Below are 13,570 nucleotides of genomic sequence, written 5' to 3'. Positions count from 1 at the left end.
ATTCCATTACTGCACAAGCCTTTTTTGTTAGCAATGTTTCCTAAGTCCTTAATTTTAGTCTCCAAAATGTCAGGCTCTAGAGCTGTATTCGCACTACCATGGCTATTGGTAGTATTAAGATCCTTTTTTTATGGTTCTGTGTATTCTTGCCACCTCTATTGAATATTTTCTACCATAATATCTTCTACAATTTTTGTCTTTTATGTCCATTTTTTTCATGAAACATTCCCTTGATAGTTCTTAATTTTCTTGGAGAGCTCTCTTATTTTCTCCCATTCTATTGTTTTCTTCTATTTCTGTACATTGCTCATTTAAGAAAACCTCTGTATTTACCCTTGTTATTCTTTGGAATTCTGTATTCAGTTTGGTATTTCTTTTTATCCTTTCCCTTTCACTGTCCTTTTTTTAGTTATTTGTAAAGGGTCATCAGATATCCATTTTGCTTTCTTGCTTTTCTTTTTTTGTTTTAAATTTTTTTTTTGCTGCCTCCATTACAATTTTTCAAACCTCCATCCATAATTCTTCAATTATTCTATATACCAGATTGAGTCTCTTAAATCGATTTGCCACTTTTGCTTCATATTCATAAAGTATTCTGATAGTTTTCCCTACTTTCTACAGTTTTAAGCCTAAATTTTGCACAGTCAGTTCCACATTTTGTTTGAACTGATTATGCAGATATTTTTCACCTTTGACTGCAAAGTATATAATTAAAATGATTTTGATATTGACTATCTGGTGATGTTCATTTGTAGGGTTGCTTTTTGGGTTGTTGAAAAAGAGTGTGGCAAAAATTCCAGTTTGGGGGACCAGGATTCACTATATGAAAAAAATGCTAGGAAAATTGGAAAGCAGTTGACAAAAGCTAGTTATAGCCCAAAATCTCACACCCTATATCAAGATAAGGTCAAAATAGGTATGTGATATAAACTAAAAGGATCATATCATGAATACATTAAAGGAACACAGATAATTTACCCATAAGATATATGAATAAGGGAAGAATTTATAGCCAAACAAGAAATAGAGAGCACCAGAAGGATGTAATATAGAAATTATGATTACATGAAATTAAAAAGGTTTTGCAACAAAACTAATGCAGCTAAGATTAGAAGGAAAGCAGAAAACCTGGGTGGGGGGGATTACTGCAAGGTTCTCTGACAAAGGTTTCATTTCTCAAATTTATAGAGATAATAAAAAGATTACAAGATATTCCTCAATTGAAAAATAGTTAAAAGATATGAATGTGCAATATTCAGATAAAGAAATCAGTTATCTATGATAATAATATAAAAATGCTCTAAACCACTTATTGATTAGAGAAATGAAAATTAAAATAAATCCGAGATACCATCTCAGACTGGTTAACATGGAAGAAAAGGAAAATGACATATATGGAAAGGATGTGGGAAAAATTGTATACTAATGCATTTTAGGTGGAATTGTGAACTGATCCATTCATTCTGGAGAGCAATTTAGAACTCTGCTCAAAGGACTATAAAACTGGTTTGTATTCTGAAGAGATTTTTTAAAAAGGAAAAGGACCTATTTATATAAAAATATTTATAGCAGCTCATTGCTTCCTTGATACATCCATCTCATCCTCTATCACCCCCTTTTTCCTTTTCCTTCAATCTTTCCCAATATCAGGGCATTTTCCAGGGAGTTTAGCCATCTTATTATATAGTCAAATAATTTAAATTTTAGCTTCAGAATTTGACCTTCCAGTGAATTGCCTGAATTAATTTCTTTAAATATTGATGAATTTGATCTTGCTGTCCAAGAGACTCTCAAAAGTCTTCTCCAATGCAGTTTGAAAGTGTTAATTCTGTGGTACTCAGCTTTTCTTATAGTCCAAATCTTATAGTCAAACATTCCTACTGGAAAAATTGTGGTGGCAAATATTTGGAATTTGAAGAAATTCCCAAGGAATGATTAAAACAAATTGTGGCATATTTCTTATAGCAAAATAGTATTCTAAGTTGCTTTCAAAAAAACCTGGAAAAACATATATATGAACTGATGCATTATGAAATGATCAAAGCCAGGAGAATATAGTACACAGTAACAGGAATATTGTAAAAATAATCAATTGTTGGGGCAGCTAGGTGGCATAGTGGATAAAGCACTGGTCCTGGAGTCAGGAGTACCTGGGTTCAAATCCGGTCTCAGACACCTAATAATTATCTAGCTGTGTGGCCTTGGGCAAGCCACTTAACCCCATTTGCCTTGCAAAAACCTAAAAAAACAACCCAATAATCAATTGTAAATGACCTAGCTATTCTCAGCAATACAAAGATCCAAGACAATTCTCAAGGATGAAAAATGTTATCCATCTCCAGAGAAAGAACTGAGTTGAAATGGAGATCAAAGCATACATTCTTTATTTTTTTCATATTTTCTTCCACAATGTGACTAAATAGAAATATATTTTGTATCACTGCAAATACATAACCTACATCAAATTGCATCAACTCAAGGAGAAGGGAGGAGAGGACAGGGATGTAAAGAATTTGAACCTTAAAATTTGTAAAAACAATGTTAAAAATTGTTTTTATACATAATTTGAAAAAATAAAAAAGGAAAAGAGTTTATGACCAATGAATTATTTTGACAAAATTCTATTAGTATCTACCCTGCTTCACTTATAAATACAAATCATTTGATTTCTTACTTTATTATTCCATTCCCTTCTGTGACATTTTTTTATGGGTGAGATTTAGATATTGTAAGTCCTCATAAAACTAATCCATCTTTAGTCCTTTTGGCAACATTTTTGGTGCATAAACTTGTGATACATGATGTTGACTGGTTTGCCTTGGATTTGAATGATTATTTTTGAGATTATACCAGAGCACTGCTTTTACTGTGCGGCTCCACTTCTTCTAAAGGATTCTTGCCCACAGTAGTATATATGGTGGTCACCAAATTAAATTCACCCAATCTTGTCCATTTAAGTTCATGGACACCCAAGATATTGATGCTTAACTCTTCCATCTCCAGTTTGACCACATCCAACTTACCTTGGTTCATAGAGTGTTGGACTTTAGCATTCTACAACTCTTGTCAACTCCTCTGAATTAATCATGGAACACAGAAAAACTGGAATTTTCAAGACTAGAAAGTAGCATAAATCCTAAGACTGCCTTCCTCTAGCAAGCTCCAGAAATTCATCTAACAATATATTATAACACTGGATGAAGGAATGAAAGTATCTATGAAGCACTTGCTGGTGGAAAAACACTGAGGATTCAAAGAAAAACTTTTCTTTTAAATCCAAGTTCTTGCATATTTATTTTTTACAACTAACTTGAATTCAGCAAGATTTTAAAAATTTTTTCTTTGTTTATGCATTATTAAAATATTCTTGTTTGAGAGTAAACATAATACCTCCTCCCCCACAAAAATATAAAACCTCATGAGAAATAAAGTGACAGAAAGAGGGGAAAAATGCATTTAAGTCTGTGTTCTGATACCATCAGCTCTGTCTCCGGTGGTTCGCATTCTTTATCAAACGTCCATCATAGTAGTTACTTCCATACTTTTCCAGTTGCTGATTGTAATTCCCTCCATCCATTCCTCTCCACTACCATCTATTATATTTTCTCTCTCCTTTCACTCTGCCCTCTTCTAAAATGTGCTGAGGGGCAGCCGAGTGGAGCAGTGGACAGAGCACTGGCCCTGAGGTCAAGAGGCCCCAAGCGTACATCCCACCCCAGGGACCCAGCAACCACCCGGCCCCGTGGTCCTGGACAGGCCAACCAATCCCATCACATTGCAAAAAGTAAAAAAGAAAATGGGTTATATCTGACTATCCTCTCCTATGATCTACCCTCTCCTCTGTCACATCCCCCCTCCTCTTCCCCGTCCTCCTTCTTTCTCTCCTTTTTCTTCTAGATTTCGATACACTATTGTGTATGTTATTTCCTCTCTGACCCATTTCCAATGAGAATGAAGGTTCCCTCATTCCTTCACCTTCCCCCCCTTCCATACCATTGCAAAAGCTACATGAAATCTCTTTTATATGAAATAACTTAGCCTATTCTACCTCTCCTTTCTCTTAGTCCCAGTACATTTCCCTTTCATTCATTAACTCCAGATTCACCTTTTTTTCCTGTGCCTCAGCTATAAAAGCTCCTTCTGCCTACTCTATTAGTATCATCTTTCCATACAGGAATACATGCAGTTCATCATCATTAAGTCCCTCATAATTTACCCTTCTCCTCCATTCTCTATGCTTCACCTGAGTCCTGTACTTGAAGATAAAACTTTTCTGTTCAGCTCTGGTTGTTTCAACAGGAACATTTGAAATTCCCGTGTTGCATTGAAAGTCCATCTTTTCCCCTAGAAGACAATGTTCAGTTTTGCTGGGTGGTTGATTCTTGCATTCCAAGCTCTTTTGCCTTCCAGAATATTATATTTCAAGCCCTACAAGCCCTTAATGTTGTTGCTGTTAAGTCCTGTGTGATCCTCACTGAGGCTCCATATTTGAATTGCGTCCTTCTGACTACTTCTAATTTCTTCTCTTTGACTTGGGAGTTCTGGAATTGCCTATAATATTCCTGGGGGTTGTTTTTTTGGGGGGGTTTTTTGGACCTTTCAGTAGATCAGTGGACTCTCTCAATTTCTATTTTACCCTCTACTTCTAAGATATCAGGGCAATTTTCCTATAGAAATTCTTTAAAAATGACATCAACAACCTTGATGGACTCACTCAATTCATCAGTGCAGCAATCAGGGACAATTTTGGGCCGTCTGTGATGGAGAATACCATCTGTATCCAGAGAAAGAACTGTGGAGTTTGAACAAAGACTATTACCTTAAATTTAGGGGGAAAAAACTTATCTTATTGTCTAATCTTGTTATCTTTTAATACTTTGTTTCTTCCTTAAGGATATGATTTCTCTCTCATTACACTCAATTTGGATCAATGCATAACATGGAAACAATGCAAAGACTAGCAAATTGTCTGTGTGTGGGGGGAAGTAAGATTAGAGGGGAAATTATAAAATTAGAAATAAATAAAATCTTTAATAGAAAAAAAAATTAGATCAAGGCTGTTTTCCTGATCATGACTTTCAGGTAGCACAGTAATAATTGTCTCTCCTGGATCTGTTTTCTAAATCAGTTGTTTTTCAATGAGATATTTCATATTTTCTTCTAATTTTGTCTTGATTTCTTGCAAAGTCATCAGCTTCCTTTAGCTCCATTCTACATCTGAAGGATTTGTTTTCCTCAGAGCTTTCTTATCTCCTTTTCCATTTGGTCAATTCTGCTTTTTTAAAAATTTTTTGTTTTTTTTGCAAGGCAAATGTGGTTAAGTGGCTTGCCCAAGGAGGCCACACAGCTAGGTAATTAAGTGTCCGAGACCGGATTTGAACCCAGGTACTCCTGACTCCAGGGCCAGTGCTTTATCAACTATGCCACCTAGCCACCCTAATTCTGCTTTTTAAAGCATTCTTCTCAGTAACTTTTTGAACTGTTTTATGCATTTGACCTAAGCTGGTTTTTAACCATTTTATTAATGTAAGCATTTAAAGATATACCCCAATAGCTGCCTTGAGTGTATTCCATAGGTTTTGGTATGCTTTGTTATTATTAAGATGAAATAATGAATTCTATAATACACTGTTTGATCCACTCATTCTTTAAAATGAGTTTAGTTTCCAATTAGTTTTGGTTCTATATCTCCTGGCCCAATATTGCATGTGATTTTTATTGCATTATGATCTGAGAAAGATATCATTATTTCTGCCTTTCTGTAATTGATCATTGGGTTATGTCCTAGTATGTGGTCAGTTTTTGTGTGTGTAGTAGGCACTTTAGAAAATTCTTGATTGGGGAAATCAAATGATTTTTTAGTTATTTTCTCACTCCGTATCACTTTGGGGCTTTTACCTTTAATTGCCACATGCCACAATTTGCTTAGCCACACCCTTATAAAAACATGGGCTTCTGGTTTCCTGTTCTCATTCTCTGGGAATACATATTTAGCCTGGGTCAAAAGGTAAACCTGATACTTTTCCAAATGGTAAAAAGCAGTATCTTCCAATATATAACAGTCAAAAATCTATTCTTAGCAGTCCCAAATGTTCTTACAATTTATAGTTGTACAACTTTTTCTCCCCTCTCACAACAGAATGCGTGAAGAGAAAATGAAAGAAAAGCTGAGAACTCAGGAAGAAAAAGTAAAAATTGCCCTAGAAAGAGCAGTATCACAACCAAAGAAAAAGGTTTGTGTTAACAATCGGGAGAAAAATATCTTAAGTGTTTTGGGGATGTGTGTTAAAAGCTTTTCTAACTCGGTGACCTGTTAGTGCTGAGGGCAATTGAAGTTTACAGAGGTCATCTGCAAAATAGACATGAAATACATAATCATACTCACTTTGGCAGCACATATACTAAAATTGAAACCATACAGAGAAGACTAGCATGGCCCTGTGCAAGGTTGACATACAAATTCTAAAACGCATTCTCTATTTTTGGGAGGGAGAGAATTTGAAACTCAAAATGAAAATAAATGTTCAAAAAAATTTAATCTCCTTTGGTTATAGTCAAATAGCTATATATACCTTATAATTTGGTAATTAATATTTTAAGTGTTTTTGGAATGGCAAGGTGTTAAGGAAGAGAAATATGGACTGAAACTTTTTTTTTCTTTGCTCCAGATGGGAAGAAAACTTGTATTTCGTTCGCAACCTGTAATAGATATCAAACAAGAAATACAATTTGTGGATGAATCAAAGACACAATTACTGGAGGAACAGTATTTTTTTTCTTAAACAAAACCAGTCAGACGCATATCTTAATTTTCAGGTAAAAGTCTGAAAATTATTTATTTTTTGTTAAGTTTTAAACTTTTTTTAGAGTAACAGAATTTTTGTTTTAAAGAATGAATGTCATTCAGATTTATATCTCCAAATTCCAGCAAACCAACTATTTCCAGAACCCTTTAATTATTTGTATAATATTTTCATTAGATAGGAATTAAAAAAAAACAGAAAAAATATTTGAGAGGCTAGTGGTCACTAAGGTCTTCTATCCTGATCATAAACAACAAATATAAAGTTTGCAAAAGTACTTGGTTCTGAAGAAACTAGCCTCAGGATGCATTTCATTCTCTCAGCTAAGTAAACTAAGAATAATTATATATTTATATATTTCAGGTTATGCCAATTATACAATTAAGCAATCTTATAAGCAAAAATATTGAGAAATTGATAGTTTTAAATATGAAACCAAAACAAACACTTCCAAAGTCAGAATTTATGGAAAAACAGCTACATAATTACAACCTCTTTTCTTGAAATCACAATTGCTATTTTACATTATGAAAATTTTCCCAAAAGGGGGGGGGACATCAATCTTTCCTCTCCCCAGGATATGGAAAATACAGATACATCTTGAAAAGAAGACAGTTTGTCCTTTGCTCTTAGTTTCATTTGCTAAGTTTTGAATTTTTAATTCTGAATTTGAACATAAAAATACCTTCAACTCACAAAAGTTCATGGAGAACAAGTTAATGGACCTAAAGACCAATACAAACTGAAAAACAAACAAATCTTTATTTCTAGAAATATACAAAAGAGACCCCCTCCCAGCCCATCCCAGAAAAGATGCTATTCTCTCATTTCCCCATCTTCCTCTTCTTCTTCGACACCTCTGATGTAAAGGACATTATTGCACCTGTAAAGAGAATTAGAATTAATTTTGTTTCTCCAAATAGGAAAAAGTCACATCATTTATTGTAATGGCTGTAAATTACCTTTTGTACTGTATTTTTAGATATACCTTTTTACTATTTTTAGGTTTAGGTTATTAGCTATAGGAAATATGGCACTCATATTCATTGTATAATATACAGTATAGCAACCCTACTTTGTTGTTAAAAAAAAAAGTCTTGCTAAATATTCACAAGAAAGTAGGGAAATAGAATATGAAACATTGAAAACAAATTATCTTGTACAATTTAGTTTTTTTCAACTTCTATATGCTATCCAAAGCTCCTATAATTTATAAATATTGGAATAAGTAATGTATCTAAGACTCAAGATTGTTTAATTTAAGCAAAAGGAACATTTTGAAAAAGAACATTATTTTAATATTTAAATCCTTTCTTTTGTCTATTAATCTAATAATCGTAAGGAGGAACACTGTTAAATAGTGATGTTAAAAATAAAAAAACAAAATGTAAAAAAAGAAATTGGAAACTGAAGCATCAATTAGTTTGTATAAAATATATATACACACTTTCTGAATTACCTTATTAAAACTTCACCAAGATGTCCAGATAATGCCCCATCTATGTATTCTTCTGTATTTGCAAGCTTTTAAAACAAAAAGGAAATTAATCAGCAAAAACTGCATGAGGGGAAAATTGTACAAACCAACTAAAACTGGATGGTTAATTGACACACTGAGGCCATTCTAAAGTAAAAATATAAATCTACTTATCCACAAATGATTAACAACAAGAAATTAGATCAAGTTTTTATGGAGAATACTAAGGATGACTTGAAGACAAAGTCCTTTAAGAAGTTGATGACTGACTCTGGCTCTTAAAGGTTCTAATTTAATTTAAAAAAAATGCTTAGCTTTTTTTTTTTCTAGAATTCAAAGGAATCACTCCCATTACTTTTATGTTTTAGCCATGTTCAAGTCTGCTTTTCAAAACTTACTTTAGAGGTAGTTATTTTATCTCAGAATACCATGTAGTCAGTTTTCTAAATTACTGATATTTTATAAAAATGGAGGCAAAAATCAACAAAATCTGTCCTGCCCTTTGAATGCAACAATTAAGACAATGTTTTTTAAGCTGGAGAAAATCCTTGCAGTTGGCATCCTAGGATATGTGGTTGTAGTCATGTGTTTTTCATGATAGAAGAGATGGAAGTGGGAAATCTGGGTTGTTGGCAGTGCCTGCCTTCACTGCTTTCCAAAGCTTTCTTTCATATAACCTACAGCAGTGTGTGTGATAGAAGTGAGGAAAACAGCCTCAATTTTTTTTTTAATCATTTATACCACTAAAAATCCTATTCTGATGCCTCATAGCTCTGCAAAGTTATCTGAGCAGAATACACACTTCTGAGAACAGCTACTAGAGCACAAGCCCCATCTAACTCAGAAGCTTCATCTAACTCAGAAGTTCACCTTCTGAAGGGTGGAAACCAGATGTTAACTATCTAAGGCAGGGATTCACCTTTGGGGAGGGTCATGAGTTCCTGTGGCAGTCAGATGAAATCTATGGATAGTTCTTTCCTCAGGAAATTTACAGACTTCTAACTCATTTAAGAAAGATATACTCTCTTTCAAGAGCTAATAAATTTAAAATGAGTTTTACTGAAATAAACAATACACTCTCTCCAGTTACATTCTTCAAAATTGTGTCAACACATTTATTTACACTGAAAAAAAGTGAAGCACTTGATTAAATCATTTACAATATGTCCAAATTTTAAATTTGTTTTCCATACAATTTTCATTTTCCTCTTATCATTCCCTTTGAATGTTACTAGTTGCTTGTCTCTTAAAACAAATTTGCAGGGGTGGCTAGGTGGTGCAGTGGATAGAGCACCGGTCCTGGAGTGAGAAGTACCTGAGTTCAAATCTGGCCTCAGATACTTATTAAACAGCTGGGTGGCTTTAGGCAAGCCATTTATCCCCACTGCCTTGCAAAAACTAAACTGAAAAAAAAAATTGCTAGTTGACTGTGAATCAAAGAACATTTAGAGTATCAGATGATACAAAAGGCAGTGAGAAGGCAGAGAATTCCCAGCAAATGTTACACCCCAAGCTGGCTCCTGGGGTTGGTCTGTCATTTCCTTCTCACTGTAAACTTCAGGCAACCAGGATTAAATGACTTGCCCAGGGTCACACAGTAAAGGACCGAGCAGAATTTGCACTCAGGTCTTCCTGTCTCCAGGCTCCACTCTACTGTGCCACCTTGTTTCCCTCTTCTGAAGCTTGCAAGAAGAGGAACTAAGGCTTCATTTCTCAGCAATCAGGAACCCTAAGACACATCCCCCAGAGGGTGGCTTACCTGCATGTTCATGTAACCATCCACAGACACCAGGTAGCCTTTGTACTCCATTCCCCACTTGAGCTTCACCATCACCGGCTTCCCGGTCAGTCCATTGAGGAAGGGTTTGGGGTTGAGGGGTAAACTCTGTACCAAAAACAACAGTTTGGATAAGGTCACAAAAGGAATGGGGCAGTTAAGGGAGAGGGAAAAAAAGAGCTTTCATAGGACCTCAAGTAATGGCATTGTTCCTTGACAGATGTGCCCCAAAATACACTTTCCTTTGTACCATAAATGACGTGGAGGATTTACTACCAAATCTTGCTACTTTTTGATTTGCTACAATAGAATTGAGTGAAATGGATAAAGCTGAGTTTAGGCAACAGCTCCAGACTCCTCCTAGAATGGCAGAAAGCTAGAAACATTTGTCTTTGGCCTCTCGCTGCGCCTCGTAAATGTTTGCTGATGAACATGCCTGGCTTCCCACAGGTAAGGGAGGCGCAGAGCCCAGGGTCTAAGGCACCTGACAACCTAGACCATCACCTCCATACCGCTGCAGCGGCCCTTGTAGGAGGAGGACACTCGTGAAGGAGAGATTTGCTTTTTTTTTAAATTTGGTTTATAATTATGAACAAAAAATGGGCAAATTAGAGGAAAACAGAAGAAAATTGTCTTTTTTTGGCAGATAAAGAAACTGAGGCTGAGTGTATAATAGGATCACAAAGCTTTCGGAGTGCAAACTGGCCAGCCACGAGTGGACCAGTGGAAGGATTCACTGATTTTAGCTTTTACATGCATGTGCATGTGTGATGACTACATGTGCACGCATGTGCGCATGGATGGACCTGTATGACCGTAACACACGTAGCAAGCGCGCACACACGTGAAGACAAGGGCAGTGGGCGCCTCCAGCCTCTGCCCGGGCCCCTCCAGCCCCGCGGCCGCAGTTTCTCGGGGTGGCAGTGGCCCAAGGCCAGCGGGCTCCTCCACGCTCCGCCCTCTCCCCCATCCTGCCAAATGGATGCGTCCAAGACGCTCTAAAGCGGGAGACGCGGGCGAGACCACCTGGGCCCCGGGGGGGGTGTACCGGGGCACAATGAAGCCGCTCCTATCGCGAGACTGGCGGGAAGGCGAGGACCGGGAGGACAAGGCCGAGCGAGGCCGCTCCCGCCCCCCGGAGCAAATGAATGGGCGAGGCGGGAAGCGGGCCCCCGCGCGGACGCTGTTCCCGCCGCCGCCGCCGCCGCCTCCTTACCATCGTGACCGCCGAAGAGCGCTCTGGGCCGTCCGCCGCCGCCGCCGCCCCTGCCTCCGCCTCCCTCACGCCGGCAGTCGTACGGAAGACGGAGAAATGGCCGCCAGCCGGGAGCGTGAACTTTCACCCCTCACCCCGGCGCCCTGGCCGCCGCTCTCCTCCCCCGCTCTCCAACCTCCCGGGCTTCTCGGATTGGACGGAAGCAGGTGGGTGGTGATTGGATGCGGGGTGGGGCGCCGCGGCTAATCTGCGCAGGCGCAGGGGGAGCCTTGCGCCTGCGCCTAACGCGCCCCACCATTGGTCCTCTGGTAGCGTCTCACCGCCCCCTCGGACTTTCTGGCGGAGAGTTTAAAAAAATGTTTCCCTCCGAAGTGACTGCTCGTCACGTGATTCCTTTCCTGCGCTCAAATCTTGGCAACCGCGCTTCCGGCCAGGACGAGAAGCCCCGGAAGCGCCCATCCTGGAGGAGGGGGCGGCCTGCCTCCGGGGCCTATCCCGTGACCTCAAGTGGGGGGAGGGGCAGGCTTGCCGTCCGGCACGTGCTCCAGTCCGCGCTGTTCACCAAAGTCCCGCCCCCTCCAAGCTTGGCCCTCTCGAGGACCGGTCCGTCCGGCTGTCAATCAACCCAACCCGGCCTCCTCCCTGGCCTTTGGGGCTGGCGGAATCCGGTCTGAACCGGCCTGCCCTTGGCCTTCGCGCTTTCCAGTACGCGGGGTCCCAGTGCAGTAGGTTTATATGGACTGATATGTGGCTGAGATACAATTAAACTGTGAATCAACATGATTGAATTTCCCTAAAAGCCCTGGGAGGCGGATGATAGTTTTTTCCCTGTTTTATGGAGGGGAGATTGAGGCAGATAGAAAGTTAGAATAACCCCGGTCAGGAGGACCTGAGTTCAAATCGGCCTCAGACACTTAATAGTGACCTAGCTTGTGGCCTTGGGCAAGCCACTTCACCCTGTTGCCTTGCAAAAAGCTAAAATAATAATAATAATAGTGAAAATGCTAGTTCAAGGGTCCTGTGGAGTGAGATATAAGGAGACTGGAAAGGTAGAAGGAGCCAGATTAAGAAGCAAAACAGGATTTTCACACTTTGAAGTCTCTGAACCCAACTCTTAGAACCCCAAATTCCTTGTTCAGGAGGCCTTTCACCAACACCCCTCCTCCAAGATGAGCCTCCATCTAGTCCATAGCTCATTTTATCTAGATGTTCCTCCTCCGCCATTCAAATATAAACTACTGGATTACAGTTAGGTTTTTTTTTGGTAGGAGGAGGGATTGGCCTTGGTTTGTATCAAGTGAATTCTTGATTGATTTTACAATTGAGAAAACAGGCCCTGGGAGAGGATTTGCCTTAACCAGGTTCATACCAGTAGTAAATGGCAAAACCAGTATTAATACTTCATTATTCTGACTGCAAATCCAGAAATCTTTATACCATAATCAGTTCAACAATCATTGATTGCCTACTCTGTGCCGATGTTGGGAACATAAAGACAAAAGGGAAAAAAATAAGACAAAAGGGAAAAAAACCCGACAGGAGTGCAAGAGAATTTGATTAGGGAAGAGAACACTAATTAATAGGGGAATTGGGGAGGGCTGGGACTTGAAGGGTCTGGGAATATGGTCCTAAGACTCATTCAGCTTTGTCATGCAAGCCAGAAAATCTTCACAGCCCCAGAACTCAGAGGAAGCCTGAAAGTCATCTCTTTTTTTTAAATTTTTAAATTTTATTTATTTTTAGGTTTTTGCAAGGCAAATGGGGTTAAGTGGCTTGCCCAAGGCCACACAGCTAGGTCATTATTAAGTGTCTGAGAGGGGATTTGAACCCAGGTCCTCCTGCCTCCAGGGCTGGTGCTTTATCCACTAGGCCACCTAGCCGCCCCTAGGTCATCTCTTAATAAAGGAAGTTGACGTCCAGGAAAGTGACAGGTCATTCTAGATTATAAAGGTGGTAAACATAGAACTGGGATTCAAACCAGAGGTATCTCCAGGTACTGGATGTGCATTCAACCTGTTATCAGCTCTTTAGGTAATATCTGAGAGGATATCACCATTCCTTCTAGATTCCTTGGGTCAGAACACACTTGGAGCATTGAGCTTAGGCCCCACCTTTTATATAGGACATGGATAAATTGGAACTTGTTCAAGGGAGGGGGCTGGAGACAAAGACTTTCAGCTGAAGGAAGGAATGGGTTAACCTTGAGAAGAGAAAGATTCTCTTCATCAGGGAGGATTCTAAACTAATAGGAATTTTTTTCCATAGTGTACCCATCAATAAGCATTAAGTACCTATCA

General features: G+C 38.6%; 2 protein-coding genes and 1 non-coding gene across 4 annotated transcripts in view; 2 read left to right on the top strand and 1 right to left on the bottom strand.

Moving 5' to 3' along the window:
* CCDC38 (coiled-coil domain containing 38) overlaps positions 1–8,108 on the top strand; it is a 51,969-nt gene extending 43,861 nt beyond the window's left edge. The window contains exons 17-18 of one of the 2 annotated variants that reach the window (XM_074226618.1): positions 6,140–6,233; positions 6,669–8,108. In XM_074226618.1, the coding sequence (XP_074082719.1) occupies positions 6,140–6,233; positions 6,669–6,782 (208 nt within the window). In that variant the 3' untranslated portion in view covers positions 6,783–8,108. The remainder of the gene's footprint in view (positions 1–6,139; positions 6,234–6,668) is intronic. The other variant, XM_074226619.1, reaches the window with a different exon arrangement.
* Positions 6,077–11,403, bottom strand: SNRPF (small nuclear ribonucleoprotein polypeptide F). The gene is made up of 4 exons (XM_074226620.1): positions 11,274–11,403; positions 10,040–10,165; positions 8,263–8,327; positions 6,077–7,686 (listed from the first exon to the last, which is right to left on the bottom strand). Exons 1-4 carry the CDS (start codon positions 11,274–11,276, stop codon positions 7,620–7,622), a joined length of 261 nt encoding a protein of 86 aa, XP_074082721.1. The 5' UTR covers positions 11,277–11,403; the 3' UTR covers positions 6,077–7,619.
* Positions 6,378–6,484, top strand: LOC141515689 (U6 spliceosomal RNA). Its single transcript, XR_012476446.1, has one exon. It is a non-coding gene; the product is annotated as a U6 spliceosomal RNA (small nuclear RNA).
* Positions 11,404–13,570: the final 2,167 nt, after the last annotated feature.

The sequence above is a fragment of the Macrotis lagotis genome, chromosome 2, assembly GCF_037893015.1.
Source record: "Macrotis lagotis isolate mMagLag1 chromosome 2, bilby.v1.9.chrom.fasta, whole genome shotgun sequence".
Lineage (NCBI taxonomy): Eukaryota > Metazoa > Chordata > Mammalia > Peramelemorphia > Peramelidae > Macrotis > Macrotis lagotis.
The sequence above is the reverse complement of the archived record's forward strand: the minus strand, read 5'-3'. Positions and strand labels throughout refer to the sequence as shown.